At 37.5% G+C, this 23,063-nt stretch overlaps 3 protein-coding genes across 3 annotated transcripts; all 3 read left to right on the top strand.

Moving 5' to 3' along the window:
* Positions 1 to 4,666: 4,666 nt before the first annotated feature.
* Positions 4,667 to 7,454, top strand: LOC109173554. The gene is made up of 3 exons (XM_019322794.1): positions 4,667 to 5,825; positions 6,233 to 7,295; positions 7,445 to 7,454. Exons 1-3 carry the CDS (start codon positions 4,667 to 4,669, stop codon positions 7,452 to 7,454), a joined length of 2,232 nt encoding a protein of 743 aa, XP_019178339.1.
* On the top strand, positions 7,392 to 11,865 carry LOC109173478 (probable GPI-anchored adhesin-like protein PGA55). The gene is made up of 3 exons (XM_019322715.1): positions 7,392 to 7,866; positions 8,057 to 11,170; positions 11,300 to 11,865. The coding sequence occupies exons 1-3, from the start codon at positions 7,483 to 7,485 to the stop codon at positions 11,696 to 11,698; spliced, it is 3,897 nt and encodes a 1,298-aa protein (XP_019178260.1). The 5' UTR covers positions 7,392 to 7,482; the 3' UTR covers positions 11,699 to 11,865.
* Positions 11,866 to 12,494: 629 nt separating this feature from the next.
* Positions 12,495 to 17,302, top strand: LOC109173850 (beta-glucosidase BoGH3B-like). The gene is made up of 9 exons (XM_019323187.1): positions 12,495 to 12,848; positions 12,934 to 13,138; positions 13,233 to 13,323; positions 14,281 to 14,426; positions 14,816 to 15,059; positions 15,625 to 15,729; positions 15,836 to 16,018; positions 16,248 to 16,449; positions 16,618 to 17,302. The coding sequence occupies exons 1-9, from the start codon at positions 12,695 to 12,697 to the stop codon at positions 17,103 to 17,105; spliced, it is 1,818 nt and encodes a 605-aa protein (XP_019178732.1). The 5' UTR covers positions 12,495 to 12,694; the 3' UTR covers positions 17,106 to 17,302.
* The last annotated feature ends 5,761 nt before the right edge of the window (positions 17,303 to 23,063 follow it).

Consider the following 23,063-nt stretch of genomic DNA (forward strand, 5'->3'; position numbering starts at 1 on the left):
ACTTATTTGACCCTTATTCCAAGAAAATAAGTAAAGAAATAATAATTGGTTAGACCAAATAATAGTAAACATGTAACATGAGGCATTGAAAGTACTTTTTAACGAAAATATAATATAACCATGGGTCGACAAATAATATACTCTCTCTGTCACATTTTATGTGTCGAGTACGGAGTTAACGAGGTTTGACTGAAGTTATTTACAATTTAATTTTTCATAATATTAAGTTGAGAATTAATATGAAATTTATATATTTAAAAATTACATTAAAAGTACTATTAAACACAAAATAATTAAATTTAAAAATTATAATAAAATGTTAATAGAAATAAGCAAAGAAAAATAATTAGGTTAACCAATAAATAATAAATATGACAAATAAAATGAGACAGATGAAATATTTTTATTGAAAAATATTATTGTTTTAACTAATAAAAATCTTACATTTTTACTAGAAATGTTACAACATTGTAATAGAATTAATAGTACTAAAAAAATATTATTCTTCTCACATAATACTCTTTCAAAAATGAACCATTTTAAGTTAGATGTGAACATTAAAGAGTAATTTTTAATTGGAAAAAAATAGCATTTTTCATACTTACAGTTAGAGCTTATTATAATTTTTATTACTTTTTAAATTTTATCAAATACCGAGTAATAAGAACGTAAAGGTAAGAGTTCATTTCCAGCCACTTGTTTTTATTATCTTATTTATTGGTGAACTCATTGTTTTTCCATTTTTTTATATGGGTTTTGGGAAAAACGGAGGGGAACCTAAACAACACAAGCGCTCAATCATCCTCTTTACTAAAGGACAATTTAACTTTTTCTAAGGTGTATTCAATCATGAATTTTGTAGAGTTTTAAAAATTTTTAAAATAATATATTTTAATAAATTTTAATTAACTTTTATGGAGTCGTTCAAAACTTTTTAAAACTTTATAAGACTCTATAAATATCTATATAAAAAACATTCATAGACTTTTATCAACTTTTTATTTTAAAAAGTCTACAAAAGTCATTGAAATTCTAAATTGAATACATCTTTACAAACTTTCAATAATTTTGATTCTTATCATTTATATAATTTTCTTACAAAACATTTATAATATATCATAAAATTTTCTTATTATGTAGATCTTCACCCACATCAACATTCTCAACATTATTATTTTTATCCATAGTATGTTGAGATTTATATGCTAATTACTTATATATATTATTAATAAACATAAAAAAAATTATTTCATTAGAAATGCATAACAATATTGAATAATAAAATTTATAATAAAAGAATCGATCAAATAAAATATTTAAAAATATAATTACAAGTTGTATAAAATAAAAAAAATAAAAATCTAATATTTATAATATATACATATATAAAATTATACTTGATATATTGTTAGGCATCACGCAAAGAACTATTATTTGCAATAGTAATTTGAGACTAGGAACAACAACAAGGTGTTATTATTTGCAACCCAAAATTATTGTTGCGAACAGTAGTTCGCTATTCGTAGTAACTTGTTAAAATATATATATATATATATATATATATATATATATATATATATATATATATATATATATATATATATATATATATATATATATATATTACGAATATAAACATAAAAAGAATAAAAATCAAAATATATAAGTATTTATATGAATATCATGAAACATATTTGATGATGAAAAATTTGCTTTGTTCATGTATTTAGGGAGAATTAGAGAAAGTTAAGGATAAAAAATTCATAGAAAAATAAAAATCAATATAAACAAGCAATAATGAAGTAAAAATAATATTATTTCGAATTTTTAGAGGAAGATTATAAAGTTTAGGAGAGAGAGAAAAATTGGTAGAGTTTAGGTATGAGGAAAATATAGGATAATGAAGAAAAAATAATTTTATTAAATTTAGATAGGTTTATAAAGTTTAAATTGGGAGAAAAAAATAGAGTGTCAATAGAGAGAGAAAACATTCAAAGTTGTTAGAAAGAAAATTTTGAAATATGAGGGTTGATAGTTGGATTTCAACTATTTATATTTGAGAAGAAAATATCTACAAAAGTCTTAAAATTAAAAAATCTACAAAAGTTCATAACTTTTTGAATATCATGTGACTTTTAAAGACTCTCTAAAAGTCTTAATCGAACTTTTAAAGACTCTTTCAAAATCTTGATTGAATACCGCCTGACTTTTAAAGACTTTCTAAAAGTTTGAATTGAATACCCCAAACTTTTAAAGTTTATAAAAGTCTTTAAAACTCTATGAAAGTCATGATTAAATACACCCCCTAAGTCTAGCATCTTGATAATCTCGCAAGGCGGTTCTAACAGCTCAATCCAATTGCACTTCTTCAAAATTGTCATCTTGGCAAGCCGGATTATTTTCACCTCCCAATCTTGTTGGAACCACTCCTTACAAGCTCTAATTATATTGCCATAGACCGGAATCATTCGGTTCCGATCCTTCATTGATCCAATCAACCACCATTTTTGCATCACTCACAATGCATACCTTTTGTTACCTTTAATTTGTTCCAATCCCAATTCAAAGCAGTACAAATGGCACGAACTTCACCCTCCATAGCACTGTTAGCCTTCATGGAGCAGCTATATCCTCCGATCTAATCACCATTCCCACTCTGCATAATTCCTCCACAACCTGTAGGCATCTGAGAAGAATTAAACGCAGCATCCCTTTTGCCCGGAGCATCTGGAAAAAATGTATTTTAGACTTATGTAAGCTGACCTTTTGCCCGGAGTTCCCTTCAAATTGTTCCAGGAAATCATTGATCACCAGCATTTGTTCCTTAGTAGCTTTTGCAATTAAGATCATATCATCATGATGATATGATCTTAATTGCAAAAGCTACTAAGGAACTCTCTCATCTCTTTTTTTGCTGATCAGCAAAAAAGAGATGAGAGAGAGTTCCGGGCAATACCTTGAGGTTTTGATGCCTTTCCATCTCTTTTGCTCGACTTCCTCTTTGATCTTGTGGGTGAGTCTCTCAATACAAAGGACAAAGAGATAAGGTGATATTAGATCACCCTGTCTAAGTCTACGGGTTGTGTAAATCCAATCCATTTGGTTTTCTTTCCATAAGATGCCCAAACGTGTGGTTTCAACACATCCCATGATTACATTGATCCAATGATCTTGAATACCGAGGCCCTTCAGCGTTTCTTGTATGAAGTTCCAAGAAAGTCTATCGTAGGCTTTTTTCAGGTCAATTTTAAGGATCATGGAGCCCACTTTTCCATTCTTCAATCTCATAGAATGCAACAACTCTTGGTAAATCACGATGTTATCCACAATTTGACGCTCTGACACGAAACTACTATGTTCTTCACCATAACAACATCCATCATAATAGTTTTAAGTCTATTAGTAATAACCTTAGTGATAACTTTGTATTTGACATGACATAGTCTGATAAGTCTAAATTGGGTCATTCTATCAAGATACTTGACTTTCGGTATAAGTGAGATCAAAGTGTCGTTCCAATTATCCCTCATCAATGCAATTCTGAAATAATCGTTAACCATCCTTGTGATGAGATCATATCCCACCACCTTTCGTGCTTTTTGGTAGAAGCCAGCATGGAACCCATCCGGACCTGGTGTTTTATAAGCCAGGCTTTCCTTACTTTTTAAATAGTGATTTCCCTACAAAGTAAATTAAAAACAAATTATCAGGAAGAACTCTCGAAAAATTGCAAGGAACAAACCAGTGCTGATTGACCGGATTCTTCTCAGTGAAAAGGTGATGAAAGTGATTCTGCAGGATCATATTGGCCATCTCATTTTCGTCCCGTACCAGCTCCAATCCCCATTATCTTTACAAAGACTAATGAAGCTTTTAGTAGCTTGTCTGACTTTCGTAATCGCATAATAATATTGGGTATTCCTATCTCCCGAGACAATCCACTCCTCCCTAAACCTTTGGAACCAAGCTAGCTCTTCTTGATAAAGAATCCCTTCCATAATTTTTTAATGTTTAATGATACTGTGTCCTATCTTGAAACGATTGATGTTGATGAGATGCTGAATAATTGACACGTGTTTAATTAAATGCATAAACATTTAATTTTAACACGACTCAAAAAATTACAACATTTAAATGTCATCGAATCATCGATTTTATTCAATATATAATACATAATATTCATCGTTTTGAATAAGAAAATAAAATGTTAGTTGTACCCGCCACTAACATGAAATTAAAAAGGGTAGTTTGCAAGATTTTTGAGGCAAAAATATGATGAATAATTCATGATCCGTACGTCCATCTACTTTTACTGATCCCGCTAAAGCAGCGGGAACACCGCTACAGTTCCTGGGATGGAGGATCTCTTACAACCTTAGCCAAACAAAAATTTGTCTTAGTTTCAGATCGGAAGACGCAAAGAAAAACAGTTTCGATCGCAATACCCCCACTCCATTTCTTCTATCTCACGCAATCAATCTCATAATGCCAGGCCATCTATCATCTTCCCCACCAAATCACTAATGCATTTTGATTTTCAGTCCACGCATATATGCATTTTCCCAGCTCGTTTGATGTCTGTTACTTCAATTCCTCCAGGTTAATCTCCAATATCTCCGTCTGATTCTTGAATTTTGTAGCCTAGCAGAGAGAGAGAGAGAAGAAAATGGGGATCACTAGAAAGGATGTTCAGAAGTATTTATGGGTTTTCCTTGGATTCTGGATGAGATTATGCTGCACTTTCGCAAGGGAACATCCTTTGGCCTCGCTAGTTTTCGTAATCATCCTCATATTGTATGTGTTCTTGTCGACAATCTTCTGGTTCTTGATTTATTCCTTTCCTGTTGCCCTGATCGCCGCCGTTACCATCAAAATAAAATACTTCCCGGAGCGTCCCAAAGACGCCGGCGGAGCTGAGAACAGAAAAAATGCGGATCTCAAATCATCACCCTCTGGAAAAATCAAGTTGGCCGGAGATGATGAGAAGAAAAAGAAAGCGATCGGGCGCGCTCAATCTGTGCGGCGGAGGAAATCGAAGAAGGATTTCCCGCCGTATGTTGAGGAAGAGGGCGGCTCAATCTTGGCGGGTTTTAATGAGCACGAGATGGTTGATAAAAGTCCTGTGACAGAAGAGAACATGAAGGATATTAGGGAAGTGGTGGAGGTGGAGGTGGAGGTTCGTTCTGTGAGCGACCGGGCGGCGGCGGAATGTTCTTCTTCGTCTGATGCGTCTCAGAGCTTATGCGTGGAAGGGGTTTCCAAGGCATGGCGGAAATCATTTAGGGTTATGGATGAGAGTGAGAATGAAATGACAGATAGTAACTCTGAGAATGAAGAGGGTATGAGGAGGGAGAGGAAGAAGAAGGGTGTGCAGTGGAACCAGGAGGATCTTTCGGAGATGGAGAGGAACAAGAGGCTGGAGAGTTTGATGGCGAGGCGAAGGGCGAGAAGGCTGGTGAGCCTCCATGTGAGGAGGACATTGATGAATATTGGCAGTGATGATCCTCCAATGGCCATTGTGATTCCCAAAACCACCAATGCTGGTTCGAGCAATCCATTTTCGCCTACCCCGGGCTCTGCTCCTTCGGTTCTGTTGCCAGCCCACAACCCCTTCGATCTTCCCTATGATCAGCACGAAGAGAAGCCGAATCTCAGAGGAGGAAGCTTCCACCAGGACTTCATGGTTCCTAATCAGGATTTTATGTTCTGCAGGCATGAGAGCTTCACTTTAGGTCCTTCATTCAATGAGGATTTCAACTCTCGTTTCCCACACAGGTTTAAGCTTTTTGAGAGGCCTGAAGGTTACAGAAAAAGAACTCCATTGGGTAAGCCTGTTTCTTTTCTTCTTTTTGTTAGTAAAGGAACGAAATCTGCAATATCAATTACGGAGTACATGTTAGGGACGAAAAGTGAGAACGATCAACAATTAGAAATAAATTTTACAATTATCCTATAACTTAGTGATAAAGTAATGTTCGACAACCTTAACAATTGTACATTCGTATTCATATAATTATATATTTCATATATTATTGCACATAGTATAAATAAAAATAATTATCAATAATAATCAGCACAATCATGTATGGTATATATAATGATATTGTATGGTTGGTACTAATGTCGACTAACATGATAAATTTCTTCTATAAATTTGGCTCCCCCTAACCCATACTTTCTAGCTCCGCCCCTGTTTGTGTATGTTTTGAGTATCTGACACTTTTGCTTGTAGTTAACAAGGAAGATGCTACAGATAGGGTAATCGAGCAGGTTTTAGTTGAAGAACCCGAGGAGCTGAACCAAGAAAGCACCAGTGATGTCAAAGAACAGGCCTCTGCCCATCCCCAAGAAGATGGGAGCGAAGTGCAAATAAAATCAGTACTAATTGAAGATATTGATGACAGGACAAGCTCGTCTTCTTCAGAAGAAGACGATGAGCCATTCTACAGGATCGATAAAGATGCAATCTTGAAGTCACTTACCACCACGCCTTCATCTTCGAGGAACATAGTTGTGGACAACCAGGAAAGTTTGAATCCTGGACCGTCTATGTCCCAGAAAGCGAGAATGGAGGAGCATTACTACTATGCCAATGGTGCCATGCTTCCTACTCCTAGCCATTCGGTTGCTTCTGACCTGCAAGTAGAGGTTTCTGAAATCGGTTCTCCTCCAAGGTCTGTTGATGGAGCCTCTTCTCTAGAGGAAGAGATTTCGGTGTATAATAGGGAGCTGGAAAAAGACACTGCCTCTGGCAACGAATGTACATTGCTTGCCTCATCTCGCCCATCTAGGCTGGAAGTACGCGATGTCACTGAACAAGATTTAGTCAAGTCTGGATTTTCAAACATCAATCCCACGCTGCACACCCCACCAGAGAGAGTAATCCAACAAGATCCTGTTGATTCAACTTCATTTGCAGATTCACATGCTTATAAAAGTGGAGAAAGGTCAGCCTCTATTGCGAAAAATGACATTATAGAGCTGGTTAAACGCAACAGCCATGCAAAGATTGATGGAGAATTGGCGATTTCTGAAGCTAGTGAAAGCCCTGCTGATCTTGAAGCATCAGTCCCACCCGAACCTGTCTTTGAACAAGCTCATGTTGCCTCTGCTCCATCGCTAATAGGCGAAGTAGAGAATGATACTTCAAATTTGGATCAAGAAGCGCGTGTGGAGGTTCAGGATGCTAATGTGCACAAAGTAGAGAATGAAACCTCAAATCTTTTGTTGAATGATCATATGGCTCAGGATTCCTTTTCACCTGCCGAGGCAGATAAGAATGGAGAAAATTCAATGTCAATCGAGAAAAATGATGTTAGAGAAGTTACTCAAGATAGAGCTGTTGAACCACCAAGTGAAAGGGGATTTTCTGTTGCAAATCAGAGTGGACATGCCCCCCAAACAACACTGCTAATCCTAGAATCCGGGGATGAACATGTTCCAGACGTGCCTAGTTCGTCCACATCTCCCAAATCTCAACCAATGTTTTCAATGAATCAAGACTCATCCTCAAGTTTCGTAAGCAAGATCCATTATGAGGATCAACAATATGGTTTTGCAGAACGACGTGATGAAGACTTAGGCTCTTCCATGGTTAACCAGAGCTCTGATGATCCTGAATCTGTGGCTGAACAAATTTCAACTTCCTCCTCAAGCTCATCTTCATCTTCTACCTCCATGTCACAAACAAAGTTTTCGTTGGATCTAGCCTCTTCGAACTGGGATCAGGAACCGCAAATGGAGGTTCCACAGTCTCAAAATCAGATAGCAGAAACCACACATCAAGTAACATATGACATTTCAAATCCCACAACTTCTCATGAATCATTGCAGTTATTAGCTGATATCCCAACAGTGCACCACCAGGTTGGTGATTATTTTTTACTCCATATTTTCATATTTATGAACAGAACTGTAGATTTCATGGAATTCGGGTAGCCATCGTGTTTCAATGAAAATATATTTGCTTGTTTAATCACAAGTTGGTTTAGAAGTCAACCATGTTTCTTCTGATGAATCCAACAGTGATACTCATGTCAAGTCTTCAATGATCCAGGAAAGGGAGATACTGAATATAGATTCTACTAAAGAGATTGAAGGTCTGCCCAAATTGGAGACTACTGCCCCTCGTTCAGAATCGTATGATCATGACAAGTTTTCTGAGGAAACCGGAAATAGCTCGTATGATCTTGACAAGTCTTCTGAGGAAACTGGAAATAATCATATGATTCCTTTGGTGATTCATGAGGATACACAAAACAAAGATTCTATTGCAGAGACCAAAGGTCTGCCCAAACTTGAAACTAGTGCCCATCATTCAGAACCACATGATCGCGAGAAGTATTTTGAGGAAATCAGAAATAATCATATGATTCCTTTGGTGATTCATGAGGATACACAAAACAAAGATTCTGTTGCAGAGATCGAAGGTCTGCCCGAACTTGAAACTAGTGCTCATCATTCAGAACCACATGATTGCGAGAAGTATTCTGAGAAAACCAGTACCAGTAATCATACCAATGCATCGGTGATCCCGGGGGAGGTTTTGAAGATAGATTATATTGAAAAGACTGAGGGTCTGCCCAAACGGGAGATAACTACCCATCGTTTGGAATCAAATGATCACAAGTATTCCTCTAAGGAAACCAGCAGCGATAATCATCATACAAATGCACCTGTAATCCAGAAGGAGATACAGAACACTAATTCTATTAAAGAGGCTGGAGGTCCACCTGAACTGGAAATGACTAAAGGTGATCTTCCACGCTTAAATGAAGAACGAGGTCTTCAAGGTCCTTCAATGGCAGAAAATAAAGAAGCTAAAATGATCGAGGGAGCAGCCCACCTCAAGGAAACAGTACAGAAGCCAGTTGCTAAGGAAACCAGTACCAATAATCATACCAATGTGGCATCAGTGATCCCGGAGGAGATTTTTAAGATAGATTGTACTGAAGAGACAGAGAGATTGCCCAAACAGGAGATTACTACCAATCATTTGGAATCAAACAATCATGAGAAGTCCTCTAACGAAACCAGCAATGATAATCATACAAATGCATCTGTAATGGTCAAGGGAGCAGCCCACCTCGAGGGAACAATACAGAAGCCAGTTGCTGAGGAAACCAGTACCAGTAATCATACCAATGCGGTATCAGTGATCCCGGAGGAGATTTTGAAGATAGATTGTACTAAAGAGACTGAGAGACTGCCCAAATCGGAGATGACTACCAATCGTTTGGAATCAAACGATCATGAGAAGTCCTCTAACGAAACCAGCAGTGATAATCATACAAACGCATCTGTAATGGTCGAGGGAACAGCCCACCTCGAAGGAACAGTACAGAAGGGAGTTGCTGAGGAAACCAGTACCAGTAATCATACCAATGCGGCATCAGTGATCCCGACGGAGATTTTGAAGATAGATTGTACTGAAGAGACTGAGAGACCGCCCAAACCAGAGATGACTACCAATCGTTTGGAACCAAATGATCATGAGAAGTCCTCTAACAAAACCAACAGTGATAATCATACAAATGCATTTGTAATGACCGAGGGAGAAACCCACCTCGAGGGAAAAGTACATAAGCCAATTGTTGAGGAAACCAGTACTAGTAATCATACCAATGCGGCATCAGTGATCTCGGAGGCGATTTTGAAGATAGATTGTACAGAAGAGGCTGAGAGACTGCCCAAATCGGAGATGACTACCAATCGTTTGGAACCAAATGATCATGAGAAGTCCTCTAACGAAACCAACATTGATAATCATACAAATGCATCTTTAATCCAGCCAGGTGCTGCAGTGAAATCGGACGTCAATAATGTTGTTCAAAGCGAGTGCAGAAGTTTTAGTGTTAATGAAGTCAGCAACTTTGATGTGTCTAAGGCAGTAAACGAAAAGAGCAACTCAACCCATCGTTTGGAATTAAACGATCATGAGAAGTCCTCTAACGAAACCAGCAGTGGTATTCATACAAATGCATCTGTAATCCAACCAGTTGCTGCAGTGAAATCAAATGTCAATAATGTTGTTGAAAGCGAGCCCAGAAGTTTTATTGTCAATGAAGTCAGCAACTTTGATGTGTCTAAGGTTGTAAACGAAAAGAGCGACTCAACCCACCGTTTGGAATCAAACGATCATGAGAAGTCCTCTAACAAAACTAGCAGTGATAATCATACAAATGCATCTGTAATCCAGCCAGTTGCTGCAGTGAAATCAGATGTCAATAATGTTGTTGAAAGCGAGCCCAGAAGTTTTATTGTCAATGAAGTTAGCAACTTTGATGTGTCTAAGGCTGTAAACGAAAAGAGCGACTCAACCCATCATTTGGAATCAAACGATCATGAGAAGTCCTCTAATGAAACCAGCAGTGATAATCATACAAATGCATCTGTAATCCACCAAGTTGCTGCAGTGAAATCATCAGATGTCAATAATGTTGTTGAAAGCGAGCCCAGAAGTTTTATTGTCAATGAAGTCAACAACTTTGATGCGTCTAAGGCTGTAAACGAAAAGAGCAACTCAACCCATCGTTTGGAATCAAACGATCATGAGAAGTCCTCTAATGAACCCAGCAGTGATACTCATACAAATGCATCTATAATCCAGCCAGTTGCTGCAGTGAAATCAGATGTCAATAATGTTGTTGAAAGCGAGCCCAGAAGTTTTATTGTCAATGAAGTTAGCAACTTTGATGTGTCTAAGGATGTAAATGAAAAGAGTGACTCAACCCATCGTTTGGAATCAAACGATCATGAGAAGTCCTCTAACAAAACTAGCAGTGATAATCATACAAATGCATCTGTAATCCCGCCAGTTGCTGCAGTGAGATCATCAGATGTCAATGATGTTGTTGAAAGCGAGCCCAGAAGTTTTATTGTCAATGAAGTTAGCAACTTTGATGTGTCTAAGGCTGTAAACGAAAAGAGCGACTCAACCCATCGTTTGGAATCAAACGATCATGACAAGTCCTCTAACGAAACCAGCAGTGATAATCATACAAATGCATTTGTAACCCAGCCAGTTGCTGCAGTGAAATCAAATGTCAATAATGTTGTTGAAAGCGAGTCCATAAGTTTTACTGTCAATGAAGTCGGCAACTTTGATGTGTCTAAGGCCGTAAACGAAAAGAGCGACTCAACCCACAGTGCTAATTCCATTGAAAGAGAGGTATATTTATCGTGTTTATGTTCATCTTTTTTCCTATTCACTCTATGCATTTCAACTTTTGTCCCGAATATTCTCTCGGTCAACAATAGACATCAAAATATTTTACTTGTCTGGTTTTCTTCTGGACAGGCAACACCAGATCTTTCTGAGAAGCCAATTGAGAATGAGAGGGAAATTCCCAATTTAATTATAGTTAACAATGATAATGATAAGGCACCAAGTTTTCAAGGAAGCCATGAAGGAGAATCATCGCGGGGATTGCCTTCACATGATTTTGTTACCAAACAACCTCAAACTTCACAATCAGTTCATCCAAGTAAAGGTCAAGATCTTGAAGGCGAACACTGGATACAAAATGAAGCCGACGCTGCAACAAGTACATCCAGAGGAGATGCAGGTAAAGATCATGGCAGTCAGGATTCAGAAAAACCAATGAATTCTGAAAATGCTTCAGACCACCAGAAGGCTAATGAAACTAACATTGGCTCAGGTGAAAGGGACTATAGTAACACTAACCTTAAAGATTGATTCATGACCACTATGTTTATGTGTACGTACTCTTGTAGTAGTTTTGTCTTTTTAGATGTGAAAGCAGTTGAACCCTCTTCAATTTTGCTTCAAGTTTGTTGTAACATATTAAACTAATGTTAGCTTTAAGAGAATGAACATTGAAAAGAATTTGTTTCCAATAAAATATTTTATTGCTATGGATGTTTTAGAATGAAGTTTGCTGCTTTCCCACCCATTAAACTTTTTCGAAAATAATTCTAAGCAATATATTTGTCTGAAAATTAGTTAACCTATTTAATATTATTGAAAACATAAATATTTATCGTTACTATTATTATTTTTTGTTTTGGGTGACGATCGAAACCGGCTCTGAAAGTATGCACGAGAAAAATCGCGCTCTTGTGTATTAAGCTGCAAATTTTACTTTTGTTATACATTAAGTAAACCTGTTCCTGTGTAATAAACTGCAAATCCCACTTTTGCTGTACGCCAGATAAATCCTGCTATTGTGTAATAGATTGCAAATCCCGCTTGTTCTTGTGTAATAGATTGCAAATCTCGCTTTTGCATTATAGTCGGCAATTCATTCGCAAATTATACAAGAAATTATGCATAGGTAAACCTCACTTTTGTGTAATAAGCTCCAAATTTCATTTTTACCTAATAATGTAGATCAGATCCTTTGTGCGTATATGAAAACTAGAATATGATCGATAAAACTATGATATGAATATGATCGATAAGCTGATTGCGACAAAATGATATGAGCTTAGAAAAATTAAGAAGTTATACTCCACGTGGTGGTTGGTACTTGCTGATTTGGTGTCGGGGAGTGACGAACTCACAACGGCCAAAGTCGCCATAGCCCATAGCAAACTCCGCCTACTCAAAATTTGACTACTGCTTTGTAGATAGTATTGGAGAATCGGGGAGAAGATTAGGCAGAGAATCTCCTACTCCTCATCGTCTTCGCATCTGTAGTTTTGATCACCGGAAAATCGATCACAATCAACCATGGAGGATTGCATTTACAGGGACCCGAGAGCTCCGGTGGAGGCCCGAGTGAAGGACCTCCTCTCCCGAATGACCCTGCAAGAAAAGCTCGGCCAGATGACCCAAATCGAACGCTCCGTCGCCACTCCTTCCGTCCTCAGAGACCTCTCTATCGGTATATAAACACACTGTATTATTATCTTCTCAGATACATCCATTTTTATCTCCTAAATTGAGGGTTTTTTTGTTTGGGATTTCAGGGAGTATTTTGAGTGTTGGCGGGAGTGGCCCATTCGAGAACGCCTTATCCAAGGATTGGGCGGATATGATCGACGGGTTCCAAAGAGCGGCGTTGGAGTCGCGCCTCGGCATTCCGCTAATCTATGGGGTTGATGCGGTCCATGGGAACAATAATGTCTACGGTGCCACCATTTTTCCTCATAATATAGGCCTCGGAGCTACCAGGTTAACAAATTAAACCTACCCTTACTGTATGTATGCTTTGTGTAGAACCCTGGATTGTTCCTAGTCACAGTTTAGAGGATCAAATGTGACGCAGAGACGATGAATTGGCTCAGAAGATTGGGGTTGCGACTGCTCTTGAAGTCAGGGCCAGTGGCAGTACTTACACCTTTGCTCCCAGTGTTGCAGTGAGTTCCTAATCTCCTATACATATGAAGAATATTGGCCCAATTTGGTAAATGGATGTTAGCTGATTTGGTTAATTAGAGGGCATAATTGGTTGATAACATTAGCTGATTGTAGAAAGGTGTTTGGTAAATTAGCTTTAGCTTATAGCTGTTTGGTATACTTTCTTTTCTCAAAAAACTAATTGAAAAAGTTGCTTTGAGCGGCTTTTTGAATTTTAACATTTTGGAGTTACAAAAAGCTAATTAATCAAACACTTATATTGATTTTTTTAACAAGTCAAACAATTAATAGTGGTCAAATAAGCCAAAATTGACTGATAGGCTAACTTTTTTACCAAATAGGGCCTTCCCTCCTGGGTGGTAGATTGTGGGTAACACACAGGACCAAGCTCTGGCAGCCCGGGAGTTCCGGTGGGCCCCAATGTGGCTCTTATCTAATGAGCCCGTGATTTACCTCTCCAATATCCTATTCTGTCGGGCGGGTTGTGGCCCTTTTGTGGGCAAGAAAATTTCACCTTTTGTGGGCAAGAAAAAGCTTGTATAGAAAGTGCATCTTTTTTATAAATGAAATGAATAACATTCTTTTTGTTCTTGCCAACTCTGAAAATTGGCAATTGATGGTATTTGTCTAGTCTGTTATCCTCTTCTGGTGTTGAGTTGAGCTGTTGTTATGAACATAAAAAGTCAAAAAATTTGGAAATGAGTGAATGTGAAGGATTGGATTCAGAATCTCGAATAACATAACATGCATCATATAAGCATAAAACTAAAACTTTTAGGCCTGATTTGTTTGCCATAATGGAGTTGAGATCTCAGACCATTTGTTGAATTTCTCATTTTCTCTGGTATTCTGATTCTCTCACTTACCTGCATACCTTGCCATGCCCCCCTCCCCTTTAAGTTTTACAGGTATTTACCTCAACTTTTTTTTTTCTTCATTTTGATTCCTGGAAACAGGTATGTAAAGATCCGAGATGGGGAAGATGTTATGAGAGTTTTAGTGAAGACACTGAAATAGTTAGAAAGATGGCGTCTGTCATTACAGGATTACAAGGGCAACCACCCCCTGGCCACCCAAGTGGATATCCCTTTCTAGCTGGAAGGTAGCTATACTCGTTACAATAAAAATAATTCTTTTTACCACTCTTATTGCATACCTCTCTAGTTATTACTAATAACCCATATTGTATTGTTACTTTCTTTGAGCTGCTTTCATATGTACAACAAATGGTTTAAGCACGGAGATACATTAGAATCTATATAGTTTGAGCTGAAGACTTCTTTACTCTCTTAGAAGCATGCAGAAATATTTAATCATCCGGAAAAGGGGAAAATTAATTCCAATAATTTGTCCTTTTTCTGCTTTATGATTACATGGTCATCAGATATGTACTAAGTGAGGTTGGAGCTTTAATCCAATTTATGTAGAAGAGTCTCACACGAACTTTAAACTATGGATTTAAATCCCTTGAATTTATGTATTTTACTCTAGGAACAATGTTGTTGCCTGTGCTAAGCATTTTGTTGGAGATGGGGGTACTCATGAAGGTAGAAACGAGGGGAATACCATATTACCTTATGAGGATCTGGAGAGAATTCATCTGGCTCCTTATCTTGACTGTCTTTCTCAGGGAGTTTGCACTATTATGGCCTCCTACTCCAGCTGGAACGGGACCCAAATGCACACAAGTAAATTTCTTCTTACAGACGTTTTGAAAGGAAAGCTAGGATTCAAGGTAATAATGGCCATTCTTTGTGAGAATTTATACATTTTGCTTGGCAATTCTTTCATATAAATGATGAATTACTTGTATTGCTCAAGCACGTGCCAATTTTGAGTGGCTTGTATGCTTTACGGTGCATCATTATGATCCTCTGACAATTGTGTCAGGATTTAAGAGCATTGAATAGAAAACGAGAAAGATAGATTTATGGTTCAGGGAACACTTCTCAATATCATATTGCTTGGGTTGATTGGAAATTTGAAAATCGGACAATGATATTTAATGGTCATAATTTATTACAGTTTGTCATTAATTTTTCCATCTCCTTGTTGGATAAAATGTTGCACATGGCCACCGGTCAGCTATAGGCAACCTAGGCTGGTTTATCTCATTGCGATCCTTTGCCGGCTAGGGTTATAAGGCGGGGTTTACCCAGTGCGCACTCTCGGGTAGTGGCTGCGGGTTTCCCTCGTCACTCAGAAAAAAGAAAATAGTGAAGTAGTAGTTTTTATTTATTTAATGCATCTAAATGATCTAGTTTGTTATATGGTAAATGTAAATGATTCCATTTTTGTAGGGCTTTATCATTACTGATTGTGCTGCACTAGACAGACTCTCTAATCCTTTTGGATCAAATTATCGGCGTTGCGTTCTGGCAGCCATCAATGCTGGAATCGATATGGTATTTTCTTATAAATTGCCCGTTTCTCCAAAGTCCAAAGTTAGAATTTGTTTGTTTAACTAATGTTTTTATAATCCATACAAGACATCAATTAATGAATTTACAGGTGATGGTGCCCTTACGTTATCAATTATGTCTTGATGACCTAAGATGTCTGGTTGAATCTGGGGAGATACCAATGACCAGAATTGACGATGCTGTTGAACGGATCCTGAGAGTGAAGTTTGTATCTGGACTTTTTGAGTACCCACTGAGCGATAGGTCGTTGTTGGATAAAGTTGGTTGTAAAGTAAGCTAATACATCCCTCTCCTTAATAATTGAGTTCTATATTTTGCTGTTATGCGATTAACTTTCAAACTAGATCGAACTAGAGAGAGAGAAGACTGCATGGATTTTGTGGCACCTTATTTTACATGTCCTCTTATATTATCGTAATTTATTAGAAAACAGGAGGCATAAAATGAAAACTTTGTGGGTGTGAAATGCGGGATTTTAAAAGTGTGAACAATTGTTTCAGCTACACCGGGATCTGGCACGTGAAGCAGTTCGCAAGTCTCTGGTTCTCCTGAAGAATGGGAAGGACACGACAAAACCATTCCTTCCCCTAGATAAGAACGCTAAGAGAATCCTTGTTGCGGGACAGCATGCAGATGATCTTGGATTTCAGTGTGGAGGGTGGACTAAAACTTGGGAAGGACAAGGTGGCAGAATTACTATTGGTAAGTTATAACGTGACACTATACCCCGAGCACTTATTTTTTGTGTCGTGTTGCACTTAGATTGTATGTTCATCTCGTCTTTACTCAAAAAAGGAAAAAAGATTGTATATTTCACTCTTGTTTCTCCTGTATGCACGAAGATTGAATTCCCGATATCAATTCTTTTAGGCACGACAATCCTGGATGCTATCAGAGCTTCAGTGGGAGGGGAAACCGAAGTGGTATACGAGCAAAATCCATCCCTGGACACTTTTTCAAATCAACAATTCTCGTTCTCCATTGTAGTCGTGGGCGAAGCTCCTTATTGCGAATCTGGTGGCGACAGCAAGGACCTCATCATTCCTTTCAACGGTTCTCAGCTGATAAGCTTTGTTGCAGACAGAGTTCCGACATTGGCAATCCTCGTCTCCGGAAGGCCAATGTACTTGGAGCCTTCGCTTCTGGAGAAAGTAGATGGGTTTGTGGCTGCTTGGCTACCCGGGACTGAAGGCGCGGGGGTCACGGACGCCATCTTTGGGGATCACGAGTTCCATGGGCGCCTCCCGATGAGCTGGTTTAGAAGGATTGATCAAGTGCCTATGAATCCTGGGGAAAATGGATATGAGCCTTTGTTCCCAGTTGGGTTTGGGTTAACAAGCAAAAACAAGGTGCTCTAGAAGATATCCATGGCCTTAAGCTTTTTCACCAAATGCTGTGTTTTAAGTTACTGCATTATAGCTTATGGAGTTGCAAACTCTTTTCCATCTGTGTATTATTCTTTTCTTTCCCCCTTAACTTGAGCCAAATATGTTAAATATTTTCTACTTTAAATCTTTAATAAAAGGTTGGAAAAAGTGATGTTACATTCTCCTCTCAATCTCTCATAGTACTATTTTGTTGGATCTTTTTTATATTTAATTATTTAATTTTTTTTTAATAGGATTGGCAAATTCGTATGCAATCAATGAATCAATGATATACTTTTAATGCTAACTTAATGAGATTAATTTGAGATGGGTTTTTCTTTTTTAAATAAATTAATTTAAGTATTAGTAGGCTATCTGGGAGGGTCATTTGGAGTGAAAGCTATTCAGAATGAAGAAGGGTAACTTGATGCTTGATAAGGTTTGGAGTAAATTTGTCTAAAAGAGAAAATGGATTGGTACTATTTTGTTAGATTTTTTTTATTTAATTATTTACAAAAATGTAATGGGATTAGGCAATTCATGAGCAATCAATGAATATAAATACTTTTAATGTTACTTAACGAGATTAATTTGATAGTTAAGCCGTCTAGAGTGGGTCGTCGTGAATGGCAACTTTTCAAAGGGAGGAAAGATATAGTTCCACATAAAATTATGAGATGATAGTTAAATTAAGATCAAATCTTCACTTGTAAATTATTTTTTGTGATAATTTTTTTTAAATACTATTTACTCTATTATAAGGTAGTATATATTCTATACTTTCTTTCACTATTGCAGTCCAAAGAATCAATAATACCATCTGAGCACAAGTAATGGAGTACCGCAATAGCCAATGCATCTTAATTGATGTAATATTATTGGTCTAAGATTTTGAGCAACCAACCTAACACGCCCGCTAGGCACACCGCACACCCAACTGAGGTGCTATTATATTTCTGCGATCCCTAGACGAATTTGCACATGCCCAATTTGCTCTAATTAGCGTTTCTTGGAATTTGTAAAATTGAAGATTTTTTTTTTTTTTTTGAAGGGATAAAATGGAATATTTTTAACATTTCAAAAACTCTACAAGTAGGACAAGTTGCACACTTGCACCAATAATTGCTAGTTCATAACTTTTAAAAAGCATTAAATATCCCTAGAATTGTAGCTGATACTCCGTATTTTATACGACTAATATACGTGTATTGGGTTATTCAGACACTACGTACGGTTTTATGGTCAAATGATTGTGTTGGATCGGATTGTTCCGATTTCATGTTTTAGAGTCAAGATCTACAAAAAGTTTCTCTCTAAGGTACATTTAATACACCTTATATAAATAGAGATGAGAGGCACATACCGTTCAACATGCTTGTCACGTGCCAAAAGTGAATTTTGCGATTATTCTTCTATAGCAAGGTGTCCAATACGGAGCTGACAACCCACATGCATGCGATGTGCCGGTGCTTTGGATCTATTCAAATTATGGTCATTGTACGACTTACAAATGTCTATTTCTCACTTTCTGATCGGAATCGTAAATTTGCTGGTCTGATGTCAGTCCGGGATCTGTCAAATCTTATTAATTCTACTCAGATCTGAGCAGTATAATTCTTGTAGTCGGTTACCGAATGTAATCCAAGTAAAGCGAAATATATTACCTATCAATATCTTAAAATTTGATTTTATACTTTATAACTAATTAGTAACCAACTACTCCTCTTGTTTTATTTTGTCTGTCATGTTTACTATTCATTATTGAAATCAACTCTTTCTTCATTGTTTATTTTTTTTAATAATTTTAATCATTTTTAATTTAACTTTTTGTATTTAATAGTACTTTTAATGTATTTTCTAAATATATAAATTTTATATATTAATACTAAACTTAATATTATGAAAAATTGAATTAAAAATATATAACATCAGTCAAATCTTATTAACAAAATCAAACAAACAAAATGAGACGGAGGGAGTATTAATTATTATGAGCTCCAATCTGATAAGTAAACGGATTTAATAAGTTTCTCAATATTTCTAATATTTCAATTCTTACCCTTTTTAAAAACCAAATAGATCGAATAAATAAAGTAAAAATGTACCGAGTCAAAGCTTCAACAATAAAAATGAGAGGACTTTTAAACCACTTTCAACAACGTAATTGGATAAAGAATGGGCTCCCTAATTAATAAATTGACAACGAACATAGGAAAAATAGTTATGTTCTTACATTTAAAACATGATTTTATTTATGAAAAAGTAAAGTCCAACCCTCTGTTAATACCATCTGAGGTCCTCCGAGTATAGTGGGTTTGTCACGTTTAGTCCTAAACTTTCAAATTGACCATTTGTCGTTCTTCGAGTTTCAAATTTAACCATTCGTGGTCCAAGTTAATCACCCATGGTCCTTCAAGTTTCGAAATTTAACCAGTGGTAGTCCTCTTGAAAGGACCATGGTTGGTTAAAATTTAATAGTTGAAGGACCATTGGTGGTTAACTTGGACAAAAAATGGTTAAATTTGAAAGTCGAAGGACCGCAAATGGTCGATTTGAAAGTTTAGGACTAAACGTGGCAAAACCACTATACTCGGAGGACCTCAAATGGTATTAACTCAATACTAAAAATATTATTTAAAATAAGCTATAATTCTTAAATAAGCTATGTCAAAAGAACCTTTATAATTGGATGCATTTTCTATATGTTAGGTAAAATCTTATTCTCTAAACAAATAAAATAGGTTAAAGTGTCATTCCGCACCATTAACCAATAGCGATTCTTCATGCCTCACCATGATCTTTCATAACTGCTGATTAGATGCACAAACTAATTATTTTTTTTTTCATTTAGAATTTTTAAAAAGTTATCCGGTAAAGTTGATAACTTGGAGCCGGTAGTATTGATGTGGACTTATTAAAACTGAGAGATGGAGTCCACATAAGCATTTTTAATTATTAAAAAAAAAAAACTGACACCGGGGTGAGCTCTCTTTCTCTCTCGCTATCTGGACGAAGAAGGAACAAGAGACGGAGTGAGCTCCGGCGTTCCCTTCCGGCGAAGCAAGCAGGCAGCAACAATATCTATCTATCTGAATCTGAGATTTTTTTTTCTTCCTTTCTTGCCTATTCCTTTTTTTGTAACGGTGATGGAGAGGCAGCACTGGGGAGTGAGAACCCCATCGTATCTTCAGCCGGCGATGGCGCCTCAATTGCACCAGAATTCTCCACCGCATCGGAGCAGCTTGCCGGAGATTTACTCAAACCCCCCGACGTTCTTGGCCTCGAATCAGTTCTCTCCCATCTGCACGTGTCGTCGGATTACGGGCTCCGTCGTTACCACCCTCTGACGGTGCCGGAGATTCCTTTCTTTCTTGCCCATTCTTTTTCGAATGCTCTGACCTGTAATTTGACCAAGAAGGATGAAATTCATCAAGGAACCTTGAATCTTGAGGATATTCGAGGAAAGATAGTTTCTTTAGCAAATGATCAAAATGGGAGCAGAATATTGCAGGATAATCTCGTTTTCTTGGACAATGAAGGAACTGAGATTGTGCTATCTGAGGTTATAGAATACGTGGGTGATTTGATGAAGAACCAATCTGGGAGTTACCTTATTCAGAAGTTTTTCTCAGTGGGCAATGAGAACAAAGAACTAATATTATTATAGCAGTGCACGACGGTGTTTGGCGGCGTCTAGAAGCGAGACGAAGTGTACTTGCCATCACCGTTGTCCGTCGCCGAGGAAGAAGATGGAGGGCGAGATCGAGTTGGAGAGATCGAGTAGGGCGTTGGCTAGGACTCTTCTTTCTGCGTCGATCATCGATATACTTCCCCAAAACACAGCCTGCATGCATGCATAATGCATCCATCAGTATTTCGTTGCTACATCCTTACATGTTTTTGCCGTTGACGATGCAGCTAACCACAGCAGCTCGTCATCCGTCATGTTCTGCGACTCCGCATACTTCTTCTCATCTAGTTTCGTACTAGCATTTAAGGGTAGCAGCGGAGGAGGAGGACTTTGTTGGGAGCATTTAAAGGGAAAAGGCTTATGTTGGCTTATCCAAGTTGTCCCACATTGATAGTTTAACCGCTCTTTTCCCTCCTTATATACTCCAAGTCCTTTGAGATGGTTTGAAGTGTTATGAGAAGGGAAAGGAGGTAAACCACACGCGTGCCGTTGCTGCCCGCCCGGCCCGACGTGTGGTGGGGTCAACGTTTTGCTCTCAAACAATTTTTTCTTATCCTATTTTTGTGAATCCATTAGTGACCTTGTCTGCACAACATAGTGAATGTGCGTACAGGGATGGTCTTCACTGGTTTGTGGTCCTATTTTTATGGATAGTGAATGGTTAGCTATTGCACATAGTATGCTATATAAAGGTGATGCTCTTATGTTGTTAAAGTGCAAAAAACGGTCTGTTCGAACTGCTGTGCTGCTTCGCATATATTATTTCACATATCTGCTTCGTGTATATATATATATATATATATATATATATATATATATATATATATATATATATATATATATATATATATATATATATATATATATATATCAGCTTCCAGTTCGAACAACACAGTGAAACACTACCTTTATATATACCTGCCTGAGAGTCCGTTCTGTTTTGCCGGTCGAAAGCATACGACTCAATCCCTGGTCGTGAATGTTTTTAAGGCAGTGTGTTACACACGATACAGAACCTTAGCCTTTGTTTTTCATCCCCAAACCTAACATTCACAGTGCAGGAAAATTCCAACAGTTAAAAACATTCAAGTATCAAGTTTGAGTCAAAGATGTCTGCATCAAACACTGTGTCTGATATTGCTCCTATTCAACCACTCACTGGTGGTTTGAACTACAAGAGATGGGCTGCAAAATTAATCATGCTTCTGGAGTCAAAAGATGTGGACTATGTCCTTTTTGCAGACCCTGCGAAGTTCAATGTGCCTGCTACGCATCTTGCACTGCAGACCACGACGTCAACTGCTGCGACAGACCCGAAGACTACAGATGGTACAGCTACTGCCGATAATTCCACGGACCCGAAGTCATCATCAGTCCAAGATACATCTGCAGCCGAGGCAGCTCGCATCAAATACGAAAAAGATAACAAGACTGCCCGGACAACCATTCTTCAACGTGTAAGTGACCCGTTGTTTGATATGTTTTCTGAATACAAATCTGCAAAGGCAATTTGGGATTTAATGATTGAGAAATATGGGGCTAATGATGTGGGGAGACGCAAATATGCTGTGGGTCGTTGGTTACACTTTAAAATGGTGGAAACCAAGCCTGTAATCGAACAGGTCCACGAGTTTGAAAACTTAGTCGGTGACATGAAAGCAGAAGGTGGGATAGTTAATGAAGTGGTCCTATGTGACTCTTTGATTGACAAACTGCCCGACTCCTGGGTGGACTTCAAGAATAAAATGAAACATGATCGAAGGAGTTACACACTGCAACAGCTAATCAATAGCGTGAATATCGAGGAAGAAAACCGCCTGGTTCAAAGGTCTGTTTCTCTTACTAACAATGTTAAAGTTAATATTGTTGAAACTAACTCTGGCTTTGAGAAATCAAAACCTGGTGACAATTCCAAAAACCAAAAGAAGAATTATAAGAATAATGATTCCACTCGAGGCAAGGGTGGAAAAATTCAGAAAAAAGGGAACAATAGTGGTGAATGCTATGTATGTGGAAAACGAGGCCACCGTGCTGCCCAATGCTATCAACGCAAAGGGTCTACGAGTCAGAATGGTCAGAAACCAAACAATGAGAGGCCAAAGAACCAGGCTAACCTGACGGAGAGCGTAGAAGATACTGATCCAGTAGCCGCAGAAGTAACTGAGGCCAACATGGTGGAAAATCCAGACGAATGGGTTGTGGACACTGGAGCTTCACGAAATTTCTGCAACAACAAAGCTGCATTCAAAACTTTTGAA

This window comes from Ipomoea nil, unplaced genomic scaffold (genome assembly GCF_001879475.1).
Source record: "Ipomoea nil cultivar Tokyo-kokei standard unplaced genomic scaffold, Asagao_1.1 scaffold0482, whole genome shotgun sequence".
In the NCBI taxonomy this organism is placed as follows: Eukaryota; Viridiplantae; Streptophyta; class Magnoliopsida; order Solanales; family Convolvulaceae; genus Ipomoea; species Ipomoea nil.